This window comes from Marmota marmota, unplaced genomic scaffold (assembly GCF_001458135.2).
Source record: "Marmota marmota marmota unplaced genomic scaffold, marMar, whole genome shotgun sequence".
Taxonomy (NCBI): domain Eukaryota; kingdom Metazoa; phylum Chordata; class Mammalia; order Rodentia; family Sciuridae; genus Marmota; species Marmota marmota.
In genome coordinates this window covers 13,290,074-13,312,740 of record NW_025999905.1, presented here as the reverse complement: position 1 = coordinate 13,312,740, position 22,667 = coordinate 13,290,074, and the positions used below count along the sequence as shown (strand labels likewise).

The 22,667-nt window shown below is 37.4% G+C and overlaps 1 protein-coding gene across 7 annotated transcripts in view; it reads right to left on the bottom strand.

Annotated features, from left to right (window-relative positions):
* Window positions 1-22,667, bottom strand: part of Dnah11 (dynein axonemal heavy chain 11) — a 305,840-nt gene that overhangs the window by 261,966 nt on the left and 21,207 nt on the right. For all 7 annotated transcript variants that reach the window (XR_007346137.1, XM_048799700.1, XM_048799695.1 and 4 more), the window contains 7 exons: window positions 21,171-21,338; window positions 10,403-10,519; window positions 5,246-5,383; window positions 4,590-4,714; window positions 3,876-4,071; window positions 1,718-1,822; window positions 1,179-1,571 (listed from right to left, as the gene is read on the bottom strand). Coding sequence is in view for 6 of the 7 variants with exons in the window: in XM_048799700.1 (XP_048655657.1) it covers window positions 1,179-1,571; window positions 1,718-1,822; window positions 3,876-4,071; window positions 4,590-4,714; window positions 5,246-5,383; window positions 10,403-10,519; window positions 21,171-21,338 (1,242 nt within the window). In the remaining variant the exon portion in view is untranslated. The remainder of the gene's footprint in view (window positions 1-1,178; window positions 1,572-1,717; window positions 1,823-3,875; window positions 4,072-4,589; window positions 4,715-5,245; window positions 5,384-10,402; window positions 10,520-21,170; window positions 21,339-22,667) is intronic.

Genomic DNA, 22,667 nt, shown 5'->3' with positions numbered 1-22,667 from the left:
TACCATTCCCACCCCCCCAACCCCGCCCCTGACACACACACACATTCTGCTTTGGTCATGCTGGCTCTCAAACTGATCCTTGGACTGGATAGCCTGCTCCATCTAAAAGGTTCCTGCACTTTCACTTCTAGAACCCCGTTTTCCTGATACCCAATGCACTTCACCCCTTTTTGGTTTTCTGCAGCCCATCATTTATTTCTGCTTTATTTTTCATCACTGTTCCTGTTACAACTGACATGTTTATTATGCACTTGTTATTTTCTCTTGCTATCTTCCCAACTAGAGTGTAAATTCCATGAGACAGGGGCTGGGTTTTGTTTGTTACTGTGCCCCCACTCCCTATCTTATTTTGGTAAAATAGTGCCTGTTACACACCTGTAATCCCAGCAGCTTGGGAGGCGGAGGCAGGAGGATTGTGAGTTTAAAGGAAGCCTCAGCAATTTAGTGAGGCCCTAGTCAACTTAGTGAGACCCTGTTTTAAAATAAAATATAAAAAGGGCTGGGAATGTGGCTCAGTGGTTAATTGTTCCTGGGTTCAATCCCCAATATCAAAAAGAAAAATAGCATCTGTTACTATTTTAAAACTCAAATGTCTGTTAAAAGGACAGTAATTCTGCTGCCTTTGTTAGACGGCTCAGAGGGTTACAGGAGATGATATAAACAAGGTGTCTGACACCTAAGAGGTGTTCCACACTGGTGGCAACTATTAATAGCAACCAGGAATTTAGGTGCAATCCTGTCAAAGATAAGGATTCCGCCTCCAACCTTTCTGTTTGATCAACACATCTCACATTCTAATCTCTTCCCTCAGGAATATGAGTAGTGAGGACTACAGAAATCACAGACAAGCCGCACAAATTCTTTCACTGTAACTGCTTCACATGGCCATTCATAAAGTTCCTTCAGGCTCAATAAAAGCATCCTACACAGGGCCTGTTGGCACACATTTGTAATCCCAGCAAGTCTGAAGGCTGAGGCAGGAGGATTGCAATTTAGTAAGACTCTGTCTCAAAATTGAAAAAAGGGCTAGGGATGTAGCTCAAGGGTAAAATGCCCTGGATTCAATCCCCAATATCAGAGAAAAAAAGAAGTCTATATTATCAGGTTAAGTATATTTGCTCTTCTCTAAAGTAATTGAATAAAAAATCAGTAACTTTTGAAATTTTCAAAGCAATTACCTCTACCAAGTTGTGTATCTTGCAGCCATCTTCTTGGATTAACTTGTATTTTTTAGCAAACAGATCGCCCTTGTCCTCCAAAGTCAAGGCAGCCTCTTTTCTGTGCTCCCTCCTGGGCAGCAGTGGACACTCAGCCCAGGCCCTCATCATCTGCTGTATCACCTGCAGGTTGTTCTGCGTGTGTTCAACCCTGCACTCCAGCTCCGCAGTGGCTGCCTGCACCTTCTCCACGTAGCCCCAGCAGTCATGCTGCCATGTCAGCCACGTCACGGCTGCCTCCAGTTGCTCATCAATAGCCCCCAGCTCTTCTTCAATCAGAGGGTACTCAACTTCTAGAAGAGTCTGCTTCAGCTTATTATACCCTTGTACAAGAAGTTCAAGGTTTCCAATGTACTGAGCAAAGAATACCCAAAACAAAAAAGGTCAAATATGTTCACTGTTTTCTCTCCTTGAAGCATCAAAATGTCTTAGGTCTACATGCTAATAATTAAAATTACTTTCAATAAAAAAAAATGCTCTATTCCCCCCAACACACAAACCTTTAAAATAGTGTTCCTTTTTTGGAAGATGGCAAGCGCTGAATCTGGTATGTCCGATTTTTTCATCATCAAAAGGTATTTCACCTCTCTCAACACAGCTACCAGCTATTCAAACAGCAGCAAGAATTATTGCATATTTTAAAAATATCATTCTATTTCAACACAAGTTTGACTTGAAATACTTATAATTTCATCCAATGGTTACTACATTTCCAAATCATCAAGATTGACTTTTGTTTCATGTTTTTTAAAACCAAAAAATCATGCATTCCATAACCTAATAGAGGTTTACAGTCTCTACCGTGTATATAACACATACCAGTTTGTTTTTTTTTTAAGTTAGTTAAAACTTCATCATGAGAGTTAAGATATTCGGGGAATCCACATGCCATACGAAATGGCCTGTCATGCTTTTGGTGGACAGTAGCATATTTTGTCATAATTTCTTTAAGAGAGAAAATATTCTGTATATTTTCAGTAAGTCTATGGTAAGTCACACTATCCCTAAAACACTTCAAGAAACCTGTCTCTGTAAGCTATTTTATGAAATCTCAAAGTAGAAATAATCCTCTGTCCTCTAGATCAAATACTGAGTTCTGAGTTTCATTTGTAAAATAAAAGTAATGCTACTTTAAAAAATTTATTTGTTCTTTTCAGTTATCATGACAGTAGGATGTATTTTGACATATCATACGTAATGTACAACCACAAGAATGTTTTCATATGTGAACATAGGAAAGTTATGTCCAATTCATTCTGTCTTTCCTATTCCTCTCCACACTTCTTTCCTTCATTCCCCTGTGTCTAAATCCAATGAACTTCTCCGCATTGTGTGTTAGTAGCCACATATCAGTTCATTCAGCCTTTGGAAAATAATACTATTCTTTGCATATATTTTAGAGAAACAAAGCATAACTAACATGGAGTATGTAAGACTAACTCTCCCACCCCCTTGGCATGGCTTTGGGCTGAAGCAATGATTTTTTTTTTTTTTTTTTTTTGGTGGAAGATTCTGGGCTCCAGCAGAGCCTTCTTTATTTTGTTTATTTATTTTCATGTGGTGCTGAGGATCGAACCCAGTGCCTCACATGTGCGGGGCAAGAACTCTGCCACTGAGCCCCAGCTCCAGCCCACAATGATCTTTACTACCTAAAAATTCAGCCAGATGTTGTTTTTGATCATGAAAACTTAAAATAACTTTGCCCTTTATTGTAAAGCACATCTATGGGAACTCAATAGAAAAGAAAGCTTATTTTATGCCCCTAATCTAGCAAGCTGAAAGAATTGGAGATGTTTAAAATATACACACATCGAATATTATCTATATATACCATATATATGTATATACACGTACCATATAATTTAAGTACACATGTGCATATCACCATGATCACTAATAATGTTTCTATATGCAATATTATTACATAACATGTAATGAATGAGAAATTTATTGACAAAATGTATTGAGAAAATTGACAAAATGTGAAATTTCCCTTTGTGACATGATGTATCATGTCATAACAAAAGATCTGTTTAATAAAGGCAATCTTCATCCTGGATATTTATTTAACTGTTAGTATTATTTTTATATTATTTGTTTTATTAAAATCATCATGAGTTTAACCACCATACACAAGCTTATTTTTTATTTTAAAGAAACTATGACAAATAGAAATTTACCACTATCTACCAAAAACACGACTGATTTTTATTCCATGTAGTCAGTCCCCAAATCTTATGATACAGCTTCAATGAACCAAAAAAACTAGTATGTTATAAAAATATTTAAGCCAGAAACCATCTGGCAAAAACTAATGATTCAGTTCAGCCGAGCTAACATTTAGTAAGTGTTACCAAGTGCCAGACACGAAACTAGAGACACAAAGTGAAATGAAGCCCACCTTCAAGAAAGAGTGGGGAGGCCAAGAAATAATTATAAGAAAAATAACAAAGAATAATTAATTAATTAAGACTTAGAAAACATCTTTAAGGAAAGACTTACTGGAAGTTGTTTATAATTATATTCCTCACAGCTCTTGACATTTTCCCAAAATAAAGTATGAATGATTGGAAATGTAAGTCTATCGGGAAATATTTCAGAGATTTACTAAGGATAAGAATAGCACCTATAAAACATCTTAGGAAACCAAACCCCTACCTTTGGGTCAAAGTTGACACTAAGAAGACCATTTATGGCACTGAATTTAACCAAGGGTTGATTCAAATTGAATTCACAGATTTCATCCACATTAGCTTTCCATTTATTATAGATATGATTTTCAAATTGGTCTAGTAAAGTGGTCATTTCGACATACTTCTGATAAACTGCAGCTTCATCAGGATTGTCCGAGAATCTGTAGGAATAAGGTTTTTCTACTTTTCTATATACTGATTTCTGCTTATTTTACAATAATATACATAGTGATGTTATACATCATAAACAGCCAGGGAGAGAAAAAATAAATACCAAAAAAAATGCTTTGGAATTGTTTTTGCTTTAAAATATATAGTTATAAATGAATGGAACGCCAAAGCTTTTACTAAATATCAACAGCAACAAGTTGAGAGAAATGCATAATTAGAGGTGTGTTTGTTCCTGGAGAAAGAAAAAATAATAGCAAAGAATCATAACAGATACCACAGAGGAAAGAAAGTGTAAAGAAAAAAGGACCTGGAAACATGTAAACATATGTACTATGAGTCCCATCAAAAATATTACAACCATGGAGATGAAGTGCCCTCAACAAACCAGTGAAGAAAATTAAATGAGACCATGACCTCTTGAGTGCTAATAGGAACAGATTGTTACCCTCTATAAAAAACCACCCGTAACCTTAGGATAATTTACCATGACATAGGCCTCAGTACTTACAGATAATGGAGAGACGAAAAGTTTGACCAAAACATTTGAAGACGATCAAGGATCTCTCTGGCCCATTTGATATTTCCAGAAGTAAATGGCATATTCTTGTTAAGAACTACACAACCATGTTCAATCTGCAAGTTGATATTTTGGTGAGGAGGAAGAGAAGGAACATTTAGTTAGGATGCCTGTAAGTAACCTTACAACCTTGTAAGTAACTGTTCATTTTGGTAGTTTGGTATAAAACCTATGTGAGTGGCACATGACTGTAATCCCAGCAATGAGGAAGGCTGAGGCAGGAGGATTGCAAGTTCCAAGGCCAGCCTCAGAAACTTTGCTGGTCAGTCCCTGTTTCTTTCCTCTTTCACTTCGCTTCTCTGCTTGCTAACAGTTTCTACTCACTTGTAACTTTAGCCAGCATGGATTCAGTGCCTTTGGGTTCAATCCCTAGTATTACAAAAAATAAAAAATAAAGTGTTTCATATCTTGATTAGAAGAATTATGGTCCTAAAGCAAGTTCTCCATCTCCATAAGAAACCAGTTAAATAAAAGTTTTTTAAAAATTTTAGTGTCTATATCTAATCTTTAGATATAATGAAATATAGATCTAGGCCATTACCTACAAAAATGATACTGTGAATATGATCAACCTCAGCACCACTTACCTGTTCCATGTGTTCATTATATAACTGCTTACACATATCCAACTCTGTATTCAACATGTTCATGAGTGTGCTGTAATGTGGGCTGAAAATTTCCATGACAACTGGTTTCTCTAGAAAATTCCCAAATATAGTCAAAAGCTAGAAAAATCAAAGTTAAAGAAAGGTTAAGAACTGTGAGTTTTTAATACAAATATTCAGCTCAATTTCCCCCACTAAACCTTTGCTATGACGAAATAGAAGAAAGATCTAGAATCCTGCATTGCCTCAATATGTTGTTTCTAAATGGCATTACATTCAACAAATCAAATTCTATATGTAATTCTTCTCTCTCACTGGAAACTGAGAGGGGTCAGAAATAGCCCATCTGTAAGAAGTTCCTGCTCATAGCTAATACTACTTCCTATTGGGCATCAGGGAACATTTTTGAAAATACTGTGTATGTAAGAATAGAAGCAAATGTGATAATTATGTTATTTGTTCTTCCCCAACATAGTATTCTTTAGATATAAGAATCCCCATATCCATGAGGACGACTTCCTGATTTCACCACCAGTAATTACACCAAGTGTACCACTTACACCAACTGTTCTTCCCATCACCTTTGTGTACCCACAAGATCTAGCCACCCCTGACAGCAACCTGGGATAGCAGTGGTCATTGGTCCCAAACAACCACTCCACAAGTGGATAACTCCTTTGACATAAACGTCCTGGCTCAAATCAATGCCTTGAGCTAATCAGATTCTCTGTTTATTCAAAGTCAGCACTGAATCCATGCTGGCTAAAGTTACAAGTGAGTAGAAACTACTAGCAAGCAGAGAAGTGAAGTGAAAGGGGACAGAAACAGGGAATGAACAGGATCACATTACCAGCAAAGCAGAAGTGAAGGTCCACAGGTCCTCTTGCTCAATGAACTGCCTGCCCTAGGTTTCAAACTAACATTTACCACTGGCTTCCACAAAGCTATGAAAGCCAAACCTCGGATCCCTTGATCCCATCTTGTTTACTGCTCATGTGGATTTTCGTGTGTATATTTTAAGGAATCAGTGTTTATATCATGCTATGTGCCACATGCTTGCTATACATTGGGCCCTTAAAAATGCTGTTATGGGCTGGGGATATAGCTCAGTAGGTAGTATGCCTGCCTCTCATGCATAGGCCCTGGGTTCATTCCCCAGCACCATAAGAAAAATTTTAAAATGCTGTTATCACACGTTCCAGATGAGGACACCGAGTTGTGGGAAGGAAGTAACTTGCCCAAATTAAAATTTTGGCATAGTAGAGCTGGGATTTTAAACCAGGCCATGTGATGCCTGGGTATACACTTCAAGGTGTAGTGTCTTATTGGCAGAGGCCACTGAAAACTATATCACAGTAGTTCCCCTTCATCCAGATTTTTCTTTCTACAGTTTAAATTACCAGTGGAAACTGAATATATTAAATGGAAAATTCCAGAAGTGGATATTTAAGTTTTGAAGAACTTTTGTTTTGTTGTTAGTTATTGTTGTTACTCTTACTATGCCTTATTTATAAACTAAACTTTATCATGAGATGTATGTATAAGAAAAAAAATAGTACATAGAGTTCAATACACTTCAAGGATTCAGGTATCCCCTTGGGTTCTTGGAACACGTCACTTGTGGAAAAGGGGGCATTTTTTTGTTATCTGGTTACTCCATATGGGCTTTAGCATATGTTATTACCCATCTTATGAAGGTGTTTTAAAAGATGACACCTCAAAAAAACTAAATGTACTTAAGGTGACAGAAAAAGTATATATGAAGTCTTGTGCCTTGTTAGCAAGATTAAAAAAGAGTTTTGTTCTGTTTGGAATATATTAGTTATTTCTCAAAACTTATTATTTTTTTAAATAGCTTCATTATAAAAGCGATGCAAACATTTCCAGAAATTACACTCAATGAAAAAAAAAAAAGAAAAAAGAAAAACATCAACATAATGACAAAAGTTATACAAACCAAAATATAAATCTAAATATATCTTAAGGGGCAATTTAGACAAATTCCAGCTTTTTCTAGTAAGATCAATTATACCTATCACAGAAACTGCTAAATATTTTTAAATTATCTTGGTTAGGAGCTACCTAGCAAAATGTAAATTATTAACTTTCTTCTTGCAGCCATTGTTTTGTTGCATTTGGGCTTCAGGTAAATTCAAAAGTCAACACTGCCTCATGAGTTTAACAAAGAAGTGTTCTCCAGCAACAATTAGGAAATACATTTATTTCACAACATCATTTTTCAAACACTTATCAAATTCGGCCCAACTGAAACAAGACCAGTAGTTTCCTTGCTACATCTTACCTTGCCTGCCTGCTTAGTAGAACCTAACTTCAAATGCAAAGGAAGGAAGGATGGGAAATATTCTTTGGGTAGGTGGAAAAAACAAAAAGTAAAAGTTACAAGGTCTTAGTGTACATTATCATAATATTCATTATCACAAATGTGTAAAAATCACCCTCAAGAATGAAAATAAAGGTCATTGTTCTGGAACCTCTTGCTTCCTTCTCACAGAACTAAGACTTATTTTAAGAAGAATATAGATGCTTCCTTCACAATGACCTCAAAAGGTTAAAAATGGATTCCTACATTTCTCCCCTGAAATATTCCACTTAAGATTCATGAGGCTTACCTTAAGTTTCTTCTACTCCCCAGATTAATAATGTAATACAGCTTCTCACAACAACGTTCTTGCTGTCCAAACTAAAACATATTTATGTTTCCCTAGGTTTGCCTCTTTCAAATATTTTTTAAAAAACTGTGGACCCCTCAACCATACACACTTCATAGTTTTCTAGCTTTCAAATACAAGTTGAGTATCACTTATCTGAGATGCTTGGTACCAGCACTGTTTGGAATTTCAGACATTTTTCAGTTTGGAAATACTTCCACATATATAATGAGATATCTTGGGGATGAGGTTCAAATCCAAAATTCATTTATGTTTCCTATATGCCTTACATACATAGCCCAAGGTAATCTTATATAATATTTTTAGTAGTTTCGTACATAGTGTGGGAATTTTCCACCAGTGGCATTATGTTACAGCTCAAAAAGTTTTGGATTCTGGAGTATTTCAGACTTGAGATTAGGTATATTTAATCACCTAAAGTCTTTTCTAGACACTTTTCTTACCTACTTCATTTTATCTTCATGTGAATTTTAAAAGTATGTATTCATGCTTTCTTGTTTTATTGAGTGTGAGCACTCTGGATTTTGAAGCACTACAGTTTTATACCAGAGGTGAACGGTGTTTGGTTCCCTTTGTGGGACATGCCTTCATCCAGAGTAGGCATTACATTGCCATTTTCAGAAAGCAGCCTACAAATATTTCTTCACTGGGACCAATAATAGAGTTCCTCAACTAGCAGCAATGGTTAAAATCCCCCTTTCCTTAAAATATACAACCCTGTCATTTTTTCCCCTGCCATTCCTCTTTCAGCAGCTCACTCTCATCAGTGTGACATTCCAATACTCAAATTACCAGTTAATCCAATTGGTTTCAAGCAGTTAGTGAGTGCCTGTTGTCTATGAGGCCCTGCAAAAGCCTCCCTAAACCTCACAAAAGCTGGAAGCCGATCCCCCATTGCAAAGTTCATAAAGGCAGGATTCCAAAACATAAATTTTTCGGTAGACAAGGTACAAATATGGAGAAAGTTTTTTTAAAAAAAACACATGGTGACAAGGTAAGAGAAAAATATTTAGAAACAATCAAGTGGCATGTACTTAATAGACTCTGTAGAAGGGCAAGAAGACTTGAATTATAAATGGAAGGTGACTGAGATTTCACTCTCCTTTCTTCCAGTTATTTTACAACAGCATGTAAGAAAATGAGTTTCAAGTAATATGAATATGATAGAGGAGTACACAAATGTTAAAAAATAATATGGTCAAATTTTGATACAAAAGCAAGAAAAATATTCATGACTCTTGGCTAAGTGGGAAAGGTTTCAAAAGAGGATCAGAATATGTTGTCATCTTTGTCCAAGAGAAAAATATATGTACACTGAGTCAAACAGTGAGTGTTACATATAATAGTCATTGTACCTGAGAGATAAGATTATAGGTCATTTTATAATAGGGCTATATATTTTAGCTAAGAGAATCTCCTTTTCACCCAAGAGTCTTTTTGCTGTTGTTGTTTTTTATTAAACAAAGTACCATCTGATCCTCATGAATTCTCCATGTTTAAATGCTCAATTGAGGACAAGGACATGAGGAGGGGGTGCACCACTATCTGGCCAATTCATTTGAACTTGAAAGTCAAAGTCAATCTCTTCTAAAAAAAATTTGTCTGCTGTATTGTTTTGCACTGTTACTCTCAAAAAATGGTGCCCATGATCCCAGCTGTGTTTCTTTGACTATCAAACATTCAATTTCTTTTTGAAATGTCACCTGATGATGAATTTGCACTTGACGTGAAGATCTCTTCTTTGAAAAGCACCTTTCACCTGGTGTCCCTACTCTCCATATTACAAGCCTTTAATGTGGGGGAGCTATCCAGATGCTTTTGTTTTATGCAATTCTGAATACACATTTCATCAGTTCTATGACAAGATTCTTTCATGTTTTAACACCTCTGAAATTGAATGCATTATAGAATCAATGGAATCTCAATTATTTGGCTACATTTTTTCCTTATTGACACATAAATAATGATGTATCTGATAACTGATGATGTCTTACACCTGATGAAATACAGTGTATAAATGGCTATTTGTTTCAGTCAGAGAAATATAGCAGGCAGGCGAACCCAACATATGTAAACAATGGGGAAGAAAAAAATTCCTGAATTAACAGGCATTTTTCACTTTTCACTGAGGCTCAATGTTGAATCAATATTTCATTGGCCAGGCCAAGCTTATTCTAAAGGTAATGAGCACTAAAATGTTGTGAATGCCAGAGAAAAATCAATAGTTAAACATCCTAAAAATGACTTTGCCAAACTAAACTTCATTGTTCATTAGTGCGTTATTCAAAGTTTATTTTTCGGTGTGAATTTTTCATGGAATTTTCAGGGAATACAACTAATCTACCTAATACTTCACCTTATTCAGAGAATAGTGTACTCATGCCTGGCATCTAATAGTCCAAATTATTCAGTAATAAAATACTGTCACATTAGCTTCCTCCAAACTCACCTTAAATGCAGCTTCCAAACCATTGCAATTACAGAAACCTTCACAAACAACTGTCCCAAGCCTTCTGTCAAAATCCAAAGTTTGGGATTTAAATGCAGCATAATCATGTTCAAACTCCTGTAAAAGTCCAAGTCAAATATTCATCTACAGGAAAGAATCCAATAGTGAAAATAACAATCACATAAGCCTGACCTAATTTTGAGGGTTTGTTTTTTGATTTTGGTACCAGGGTTTGAACTCAGGGACACTTGACCATTGAGCCACATCCCCAGTCCAATTTTTGTGTTTTATTTAGAAACAAGGTCTCATTGAGTTGCTTAGTGCCTCACCATTGCTGAGGCTGGCTTTGAACTTGCGATCCTTCCTGTCTCAGCCTCCCAAGCCACTGGGATTATAGGCATATGCCACCACACCAAACCTCTGGCCTAACTTTCTGAATTTATTTTTCATAACAGGATCCCAAAGAAGATCAATGAACAGTTGTATTTGACTGAGCGAATGGCTGCCTGCTGGGGACACTGACTGCTCAGTGTTGTCTCCACGTCCACAGCCCTTTTCCCTGGCTCAGACCCCAGTCTCAGAACTTCAGTCCACACCCACACATAAGCATCCATGTGTCTCACTTCCCCCAACACATTTTGATTATAAACAAAAAGTAAAGCTTTCTGAACAGAAAGGAGGAGGAGGAGGAGGAGGAGGAGGAGGAAGAACCTAGCCTCATTACAACTTTAGTCCATTGACAAGTGGGAATATTTTTGGTAGTTTTTCAGAACAGAAAACCTACATGGAAATGCTATTTCTTCAGGTGAGCACTAAAAATCCACAGGTCTGTGAGAAAACACTAGTGATACAGGACAAACAAATATTGCTTCTTTTCAGTTTCTTATTCATATGCAGCAAGCTCCCAGTTTCATAATATGAAACCACTCACTCCCATAACTAGAAGGAAGGAAGTGTTGAGAGAATAACTAGCATCCTCAGAGCACTGCAATTCCATCTTCTGCAAAGCTGTCGGAGGAATGCAGAAACTCTGGGGCTATCAGAGTCAGGGTCCTCTGAAGCACCTGCTACTAACTTGAATTAACAAAGGCCTTTGTTGCCACATAAACTGCACTCTAATTGTTAACAGTCACTAATAATAATGATGACAACATTTATTTAGTTCTGTTAATGCTTCTTATCATTAACTTGATTCTCACAACATTATGTCAAAGGCAGTTTTTTTTTTCCATTTTAAAAGTGACAAATTCAGAGAAGTTAAATAATTTGCAAAAGAACCAGGCCAAGGTCATGTCCAAGGAGATGGAAAACAGGAACCTGCTCAAGAGACAGGAGGTAAGATGGATAGCACTTGCCAGAGACAGGAGTAGAAGGAGTGACCCAGGTTTGTACTAGGGTGCGTAAAAAGGAAGAATCACAGGGTTGGAGTTGTGGCCGAGGAGTGGAACACTTGCCTAGCATGTTCAAGGCACTGGGTTCAATTCTCAGCACCACATATAAATAAATAAAACAAAAGTCCATCAACAACAAAATTAAAAAAAAAGGAGTTACCGCTTTATAATAAACAACAGGACCAGAATTAAAGCCAGGTGGTCTGGGTCCTGAGCCCGACTCTCAACTATGATGCTGTTTCTATGGAGGAATATACTTATGATTGTCTGTGAACTCCTACCTCCGAATTCCTATGTTGAAATCCTAACATATTAGGAAGTAGGGCCTCTGGGAGGAAATTAGGAAAGGAAGGCAGAGCACTTCTAAATGAAGGGGACTATTACCTGCATTCAGATGCCTTGCAGAGACCCCTGGACCCACCCACTAGTTGAGGGCACAGCAAAAAGGCTCTAAAAACCTGAGGCAGCCTTTGCCATACACCAAATCTGCTGTGACCTTGATCTTGAACTTGCCAACCTCCAGAGCCATGAAAATTGAATTTCTCAAGTTTATGAGACACTGGATTTACACTGTTTTGTTGTAATAACCTGAACAGACCAAGATAGCATGTGACGCTGAATTCCACACACACTGGAAAACAGTGCACAATGGCAGAGTTCTAGAACACTGTGTGTTGTACACCAGTTATATTTAGCACCAACAGGAAGTCTCTATTTCTCCTGAATTATAGCCAAGCAGTCTCTCCATTCAAGGATCACTGACTTAAAAGTAAACACAACTTCCCAACAAGTTTTAACAAGCCTGACATGTCCAGCTTCTTGGTATATTAACACAGGGCATACAATTTATAATCCTCAAACATTATCCAACACTTAGAGATCAGCAACAACTTCAGAAGGAAAAAAAAAAAATGTTAAGCTCCATCCCAGATCTCTCCCCCTTACTTGTGCATTCCTGAAACCAAATTTAGAACTGCAGACAGGACCCCTCTCTCTCTCTCTTAGGAAGTCCTGCTGGGATTTCAAGCTTATCTTGCACAAAGTGAACTCACTGTCTTATCTATAAAGTTGTTCTGATTTTTTACACATCCTAGTAGAAACTTGGGTAACTCCTTAGACTCACTCTCTCTGGCAAATGCTGCCCATCTTCTCTTCTGTCATCTTGATTTGGTCCTTGTTTTCCATCTCCCCAGGCACGACCCTGGCCTGATGACCACCACTATTCATCTGAACAGTTAGAATAATGTTAGCCACTCTCTTAACTACTCTTTGCCAACAGTCTTGTTCCGATTCATCCACCAAACTGCAACCTTAATAGTCTTTCTAAAATAGAAATCTTATGTCACTCCTATTCATAATCCTTTAATTTGTAATCTCGATTCAGAATTCTGAATTTCCTAAGATAAAATCCAAAAGTGAGCATAACCCTGTGTGGTCTGAACCTTAATCACTGTTCCTAAGTATTCTGCCACTTCTCTAAATTTTATACTCTAGGATCTGGCAACACCTATCATATCTCTTCTCCCAGCCCCCACCTCTCACCAACTCCTCACTTGATTCATTTCTATTTATGTTACAGGTCTTGATTTATTTTCATATCTGGAAAAGAACCCCTTGCAAATGTTCTCACAGCCCTACATTTTTCATACTCTAGCACCAAACACACTTTGTAATAATTACCTACCTGTATTCTCCCCTGGATTTTAAATCTATAAGCCTAATAGCCAGATTTATTTTTTCAGTTATGGTACCAATATTTCATGAGGTTCCCAGCTCATAGCTGTTTCTCAATATATGTTTACTGGAGAATAAATGATGACCTAGTATTATTTAGGAATCATTATAAAAATGTTTCCATATTTTGAAAACTACAAAGTTGACTTTATTAGCATCATGGGAAGCTATTGAAGGGTTTTAATTAGAGGAATGCCATGATTTTACTTAGCATGTAAAAGGCTCTCAAGCTGTGGTGTGGAGAAGAGACCAATGCATCCTGGACAGCCAAGTGCAAAAGCCAGTGAATTATGGATCTGGTTTCAGGGTATATGTGAAAGAACTTGGCACTTTGTGAGGAAATGAGTGGGGTTTAGGATGACTCCAAGTTTTGTGGAGAAGCCAGACAAGAGTGGATTTGGAGCCAGTGGCAGACCCCTGTTGTCCCACAACTCAGAAAGCTGAGGCCAGAAGATGGCAAATACAAGGCCATGGACAGAGCTTTCAACAGAAAGCTAATACGAATCAATATAACAGGATGCAAGGTTGGTTGAACATACACAAATCAATAAATATAATTCACCACTTAAATAGAATTAAGAACAAAAATCACATGATCATCTCAATAGGTTCAGAAAATGCCTTTGATAAAGTCCAGCACTGGTTCATATTAAAAATGCTAAGAAAACTAGGGATCGAACGAATTTACCTCAACATTATAAAGGCCATTGATGACAAACCCAAAGCTAAAATCATACTAACTAGAGAAAAACTAGAAGCATTTATTCTAAAATCAGAAATAAGACAAGTCTGTTCACTCACCACTCCTTTTCAATATAGTCCTCAAAACTTTAGCAAAAGTGATCAGGAGTAAGGCTCCCCTACCCTGGGTTCAATTCCCGTAAAACACACAAATAAATTAGGTTTGGGGATGGGTAAAGCAAGAATTTAGCTTGTTAATTTTGAGATGTCTATTAAATATCTCAGAGGGATGATAAGTAGGCAGCTTATATGCTTTGTGTTCAGGACTTGGGATTAAGTTTCCTTTAGGTTTTTGCAAAAAATTTTTTTAAATCAAGTTGTGGAAGTTCTGTTTTACTAAGGGTTTATTTTGTTTTGTTTTGTTTTGTTTTGTTTGGTCATGAATGGGTGTTGAATTTGTTCAAATTTGTTTTCTGTATTAACATGATGAAAGGAATTTTCTTTTTTTGGCCTATTAATATAGAAATTATGCTGAAAGCTATAAATATTGATTTCAAATCAAATTAAAGAATGAAATGACCCTAAATTCCTAGAATAAATACCCATTGGACATGTACAATTCTTTTTATATTGGTGGGACTATTGATTGGTATCACCATTATGAAAAACCATACGGAGGTTCCTAAGGAAAAAGAGTAGAACTACTATGTAACCCAGTAATCTTCCTTCTGAAGACTCTGATTTCATCGAGGGGTTAACCCACTGATGACTTCATAGGTGAATGGTCTATTGGGAGGTGGTGGGAATTGTTAGTGGTGGAAGCTAGTTGAAGGGAGTCCTGGAAAGTGGAGATTTCCCTTGGGGACTATATACACAAAGGAGAGAGATCACCTCATAAAGACATTTGCATTCCCACATGCAATGTGTGTTTACAAGAGGTGGGTTCAAAGGTGTGCCTTTGGGGTATATATTTTGTCCTTGTTTAAGGAAACTCTCTGCTTCCCAGTGTGATGTCTTGAGACACTTTTCTCCATTACACCCTTTTGCCACGATGATCTGCCACACTTTGGGACCCAAGGAATGGAGTCAGCTATCTATGACTGAGACCTCTGAAGCTGTGAGCCCCAAATAAATTTTTCCTCCTTAAAAATGTTCTTGTCAGGTCTTTTGGTAATGGAAAAACTGACTTTTAGTGGGAAAACCAACGAAAACACATATACTAACAATGAACAATCCAAAAAGGATATTAACAATTCCAAACTGGGTAATTCAAAGGGTGCACCATCTGCAATCCCAGCTCCAGGAGAGGCAAAGGCAGGAGCATCACAAGCTCAAGGCCATCCTCATCAATTTTGCAAGACCATGCTTCAAAATAAAACTTTTAAAATAGTACTGGAGATGAAGTTGAGTGATAGAATGCTTGCCTAGCATGTATAAGGCCCTGGTTCAATCCCTAGTGAAAAGAGAATATAATTACATTTACAATAGCTTTAAAAAGAATACAGTAGTTGAGAATGAATTTAACCAATGAGACAAAAGATTTGAACACCAAAAACTGCAAAATAATTGCTACAAGAAGTTAAAGAAGGTGTAAGTAGTAGAAAGACATCCATTTACAGACCAGAAGAATATCATTAAGATATTATCCAAAGTAATCTATTGAGTTACCTGTAGTTTAGATATGAAATATCACCCAAAGGCTCGTGTGTTAAAGGCTTGGTCCCCAATGTAGTTATGTTCAGAGGTGGTGCTTTGGGTAGTAATTGGATCATGAGGCTCTGATTTCATTGAGGGGTTAACCCACTGATGGTTGAATAGTGTACTGAGAGGTGGTGGGAACTATCAGTGGTGGAAGCTAGTTGAAGGGAGTGGGTCCTGGAAAGTGGAGATTTCCCTTGGGGACTGTATCTTATCCCTGGCCTCTTCTGCTTCCTGACCATCATGAGATGAGCAGCTTTGCTTCACCACACCCTCCCTGCCATGATGTTCTGCCTCACTACAGGCCCAGAATCCAGAGAGCCTAGTAACCATGGACACAAAAACCTCTGAAACCATGAGCCAAATGAACCTTTCCTCCTAAGTTGTTTTTCTCAGGTAGCTTTCAACAAAAAAGCTAATATGAATCAATATAACCCCTATCAATGTTAGGGTCTGTAAACAAGTCAGGATGGCGCCTGGCATTTTGCCAGAGGGAGTGGTTTGTGAAGTAACTCCAGTGAGCCATTAAGTGTGGAGATTCCTTATTGGTTGACTGCTGTATCTAGTTTATGTTAATTAAGATAAGCTGTGTGGAATGCATATATACCCCTCCTGTCCTACAATAAACGGCTCCCACTCCTGCTGTATCAATGTACGCAAGTTGTTCGTCACCCCCCCGTTATTTTGCTGCAGCCGGACTGCGGCATATCAAAATCTCAATGATGTACTTTGTAGAAATTAAAAAATCATTAAACTTTCATCAAATCTCAAGGGACCCCGATTAGGCAAAATAATTTTGTTCTTATTTTTCAAAAACTCATACTTCCCGAGGCGATTTTTTTCATTTGTTTCAAACCTGTTCATAATTGTTTATTAAAGCATGGGCAATCTAAAAATCTTTGTCAGATAATCTCTACATCTCCATTTTCTTGGTGCTGGCATCAACTGGTTGTCTTGTGGTTCAATTAAGATCTTGGTTCCCTACATAAAAAGCAATATTCAATTGACGTCTACACATTTTCAAATTGCTATGAGACTGGATCTTAGACTTTTTTTAAAAGATTTTTCAAAAAAAAAATTTTTAGTTGTAGATGAACACAATACTTTTGTTTATTTTTTTTATGTGGTGCCAGGGATTAAACCCAGTGCTTCACATATGCACAGCAAGCACACTAACCCTGAGCCACAACCCTGGCCCTTAGATCCTGCTTGTGCTGACTTTCTAATGCTATTTTAGGCTCATTACTGTCAGGTGGAGAGAGAAGTTGATGTTCTCCACTCAGCATCTATTTATGCCCAAGGGTTGGGAGACCCCTTGCTTAGCTAGGCTTGGGTGAGAGGTCTAGCTCCCTATGTAATCTCTACCTACACCATGGTGCACACAGTATTGTTACTATTTTGCCACAGTAAAAGTCCTGACTCTCTATCAGGGCTTCCTCTGACACAAGCCCAGTGGAATGAGGATGCTACTGGGGGAGAAAGAAGATTCAGGATTCCCATGTGGACTCCTTGGACACCAGAGTAGTGCTCATCCCTGGCCAGGAAAGATGAAAATCATGGCTCCTCCTTGCCTATCTCTAATACCTCTCAGCAGAGGCTGGAGCACTTTAATACAGATTGCTATATCTCAAGACTCTCCACATAGCCTTTCCTGGCAGGGGTAGTAGTGGGACAGTTTCTTCTGTGGTTTTGGCAAGACTGGAGAAATTGCAGTCTAAGTTTTCTGTTTTAGTAGGTGGCTCCCTCCTTAGTCCTTCAGTTAGAAAATATAAAAAATAGTCTTTTACTGGATTTTTCTTGATTTGTGCCCACTAGTATTTCCAGGTTGCCAGTGTATTCAGCTCCAAGTCTGGGCAACAAGAAAACCCAGCAAACTCATCACCATGTTGTTTCTTGAGTGCTAAAGTCCTTAGCCAGTTTGCTGCCTTTTCACTTTTCAAAGTAAAAATACTGGCTTTTTTTTTTTTTTTTTTTTTTTTTGTAGTTGTAAATGAACAGGATGCCTTTGTTTTTGTTTGTTTGTTTGTTTTTTAATGTGGTGCTGAGGATCAAACCCAGTGCCTCACACAGGCTAGTCAAGTGCTATGCCCCCAAAAGTAATCAAAAGTAATGTTTTTAAACATTAAATTTCACATTGAAAAAAAAATATATCAAAATCTTATAGATGACTAAAAGAAATTTGTATAAATCAGAAAACACTATATACAGCAATATTAAAAGAATTAATAGTTCAGTAGACAAGAATGGGAAAATGGATTAGTTCTAGGATTCAGATAGCTGGTACAGATAAACTACACAAATCCTTTAAAATGTGTCTTCGATCCCGATATGATGGCAGGCTAGGTACCAGAACAACCCTCCTAGAAAACTAGCAGGAAAATGGACACCGAAACGTGGACCACCTCATCCCAGGACACAGGTCTTTAAAATGAACCTATTCCCTTGGTTTCAGTGAGGATGTAAGGAGGAAAATAAATACAGAAGCTAGGAGAAAAGAACACAGGGCTTGAAGATGAGAGCTCTGGATTTGAATCTCTGTTCCATCACCTGGAAACTGCAATGTCAGGTAATTTACTCAACCTTCATTTGCCTGGGAAACCACTCTCAGGGTTATAGTGAGAATTTAGCAGGAAGTATGTGAAGATTCTGGCACAATGCCCAGCACTCAGTAAATATTAATTGGCTCTGTGTAAGAGATTAAATGGAATCACGAGATTCACCTCAAGAAACAAGCACCATCCTTGCTTAGTAATTCAAGAAATTTTTTTTAAAGTGACAATGCAGAATACCAGCAAAGAACAGCTACTGAGTATAATGGTATCAAAGTAGCTGTTAAACATATTCAACAAAGAAATCCAGTCTCACAATTGTCTAGATCTCAAGTGGGAAAGGCCAAAGAAAATACCTAAAGTAACCTTTCCATTTGCTATTAATAATTGAGAAGCCAAAAAGTGTGTTTATCTAAATGCCTAAATGTGTTAGCTAGTTTTATTGTCAGTGACCAAAATACTCAACAAGACCAACTTAGACCAGGGAGAGATTTATGTGGGGCTCACAATTTTCAGAGGTTTAATCTATAGTGGGTCAACTCCATTGCTCTGGACCCAAGATGGGGCAGAACATCATGGCAGAAGGGTGATGGAGAAGCACTGCTCCATTCATGGTGGCCAGGAAGTGGGGTAGGGAGGGAGGTGTTGTTCCACAGAGAAGATAAACCTCCTCTAGGGCATATGCCAATGACCTACCTCCTCCAGCCAGACCCCATCTGCCTTCAGTTACTACCCAGTTCATTCAAACTAGGATGACTGGTTAGGTTACAGCTCATGATGCAATCATGTTACCTGCAAACTCTCCTGCATTAACACAGGAGCTCAGGGAGACACCTCATATACAAAATTTAACACTGAGAAAATCCCCACATTCTGCACATGGACCATCAGCGGCAGACCTTTTGTCACACCAATTAAGACTGAAAGCCTGATTAACAGGCTTGAGATTGGTGAAGAGAAAACTAAATAGCATTTCAGAAAGTAAATTAGTTATCATTTCTTTAATTTAATGGAATAGATTTAAACCATTTCTGTACCAAAGTGCAGATGGCCCGCCAATCATGACCTATCCTGCTATGTAAGCATGAGTGTACAGTCAACGGGGTCTGAGAAGGATGCATGAGGGTGTGTGCACTGGGAGTGGAAGGGCAGGGGTGCTTGCTTTCATATGTGTACCACATGTATGCATATAAAAATTACTAATTTCACCATAAAAATCAATGTATAATGGACTCAGATAAAACACACCTAATGAACAGCTTATTATGCAAAAATATATAATAGATGCAATATTTTTAGGCAGTAGTGATAATTGAGACACTTTCCCAAAAAAAAAGGTCTTCTTCAACATAAGTGTACCAGTTAAGTAAAATTTTAGTTAATTCTTGTGTTAATTTTAAGGAATGATGAACATTAAGCAGCTTCTAGACTATATCTTAGAGCAAGGTAATCAGATAGGAGATGAAGGGGAACTTTAAGGGAAGGTTGAGGTCTCCAACCCAGACCTTGTCCTTTTACTTATGTGCAAAGTAAAATAGGCCTCCAAGATACAAATAGCAAGCAGATAGGTGAGTTAAAACAAATGCACTGTCTACACCCACATTCTTGTGACTGCACAGGCAGACAAAGGAAGAACATCAGGATCCGGGCATTGACAAAGTAGTGACATCAGTGAAACCTGCTCAAGGTCTCTCACCCTGGCATTCTGAAACCTGCCAGTTTCTATAATTATGAGGAAAGCACAACTCTCCTACTACTCAAATTTCCTGCCCAGTTTCACAGTCTTCCTCCAATAGTTCACTCAGGCAGGCAGAGTCACTGGCTCCTGGAAGTGTCCCATTCACTGAATGCCTTCCAAGTGCCAGCCATCACACAGGCTATCAGGACAGGCTCAGAATGTCAGTAGGCTTCTCCCACTTATCCACAAATTGTAGGGTACCAACATGGCAGTGTCCTCTTACCATTGACTACACTTACCTGAATGCCATCATTATAAAGTTAACATAGATTTGTAGATTTTAAAGATTCAATTACTTAGCCAAATACAAACACAATAGTGAATAAATTCATATTTTGTATTTTAAAAAACAAATTAATTTTTTTAACTCAGCCTTCACCGTTTTTGGCAAACCACTAAAACAATTCTATTTTTTTCTTAGAGCTTCAGGATGCTCACAGGTGACAGAGAACAGAAGCAGCTTAAATCACAATTTAAATCAGATTAAGTCTGAGAGTTACTGCTATTTCCTGAGGTTGAATACATAAAATTATAAATAGCTCTAAATAACATTATAAGAGACAACATATAGGTTAGTAATAGATGCAATGAAAGGGGTGAAACTAATTGGATAAACAGACAAAAAATATATTCAGTGATTTGGGAAAAAACTATAATAAAACATATAAATTACATGGACATCAAAAAAATGAGACTAAAACGAGTTACAATAGAAAATTTCCTTTTCAATATGCATAGGAAACAAATCCAGACTGAGGTCTAGTTATATCAGAAACAGTTCCAGAATAAATACAAAGGCCTCAGTTCTGATCTGTGACCCACCACGAAGAAGCTAAGAGACTTCAGGCAAGTCATTTAACCTCTTTGGTCCTACAGGGGCCAGACTAGATGGTACCTATTATCACTGCAACTCCTTCCTTTTCCAGCTTTAAAAATATAGAATCCTAAGAAATGAGAATGCAAAGGTACAATATTACCATGTTGTTGCAATCAGACGGGTCATAAGAGCTGTGTTTAAAGACTTTACAGAGTTCTATAAATTCTTCATTCATCTTGCAGATTTGCTCATTTAAAATTGTTCCCCTGATACCGCCAAATTCCAGTCTTTCCAGCTTTTCAAATTCCAACATGGTGACAAATACATCCTTTGTAAAAACACAAAAGTTTCAAACTGAGAACATTTTCAAACATTCTGAATCAGTGAGTCCACGGACACTTAGATGACAGAAACTGTTCCTGATACAATTGAACCAAGTGATTATTAAGTTTTAAAATCAAATTCCCATTTTTATGTTTGCTGAAAAGCATCTCAATACAAGGACCCCCTAACTTACCATGGTTAGACATGTGACTCCTATAATTTTATACCCTCCTAATTATAAGCCGGATCCCCAGGAGATATCCAAAACTCACATTTTCAGGCACCTACACTTTATAGTGAGGCAGGTCCCTTTTTTGGAAGAGAGCTCCAGAGATTGTTATAAAAGGGACGAGCAAGCTGCTCTTACTTAGGTATTTAAGTGACTTTATGAGATGGTCTGGCTGGCTAAGCACAAATTTGAATTTTTCAAAACGTAGACCTCTAATTTTGAAAGAAATTCAATGAACTTTATATCAATGATAAAAGCCCCAAATTATTAGAGTTTGAAAATAAGGCCATGTTTTCAGTCCAAACTTAAAAATATCTTACCCAGTAAGTCCCATATACTGAAGACAGTGTAATTATTTTAAATTATCAAATGGGTTTTTAGGTATGCAATCTTAATTTAAACCATGTTTTATATATTTCCTCTTGAACATATCAGGGAAAAGGGAATCTTTTACAACTTCCTGATTTGTAGCATTCAGGAGCTTAGTAAACCATAAGAGCAGCTCAATTCACAACAGCTAAACTATGGAACCAACCTAGATGCCCCTCAACAGATGAATGGATAAAGAAAATGTGGTACCTAGACACAATGGAATATTACTCAGCCATAAAGAAGAATGAAATTATGGCATTTGCAGGTAAATTGATGGAACTAGAGAATATTATGCCAAGTGAAATAATCCAATCCCAAAAAAACAAAAGCCAAATGTTTTCTCTGATAAGTGAATGCTGATCCATAGCGGGATGGGGGTGGGTAGGGAAGAATGAAGAAACTTTGGTTTGCGTAGAGGGGAGTGAGAGAAGGGGTGGAGTTGTGGGGATGGGAAGGACAGTAGAAAGAGGCAGACATTACTACCCTATATACATGTGTGATTACACTACTGGAGTGACTCTGCACCATGCACAGCCAGAAGAATGAGAAGTTGTGCTCCATTTGTGTACAATATGTCAAAATGCATTCTACTATCATATATAACTAATTAGAATTTTAAAAAGACTAATAGATAAAAAGACTTATAATTGGTATAATAACAGAATGAAAAATGAATAAAAGCCAAATTAAATCTTTTAAATTCATTCTTCTATCCTTATAGCACTGACATTG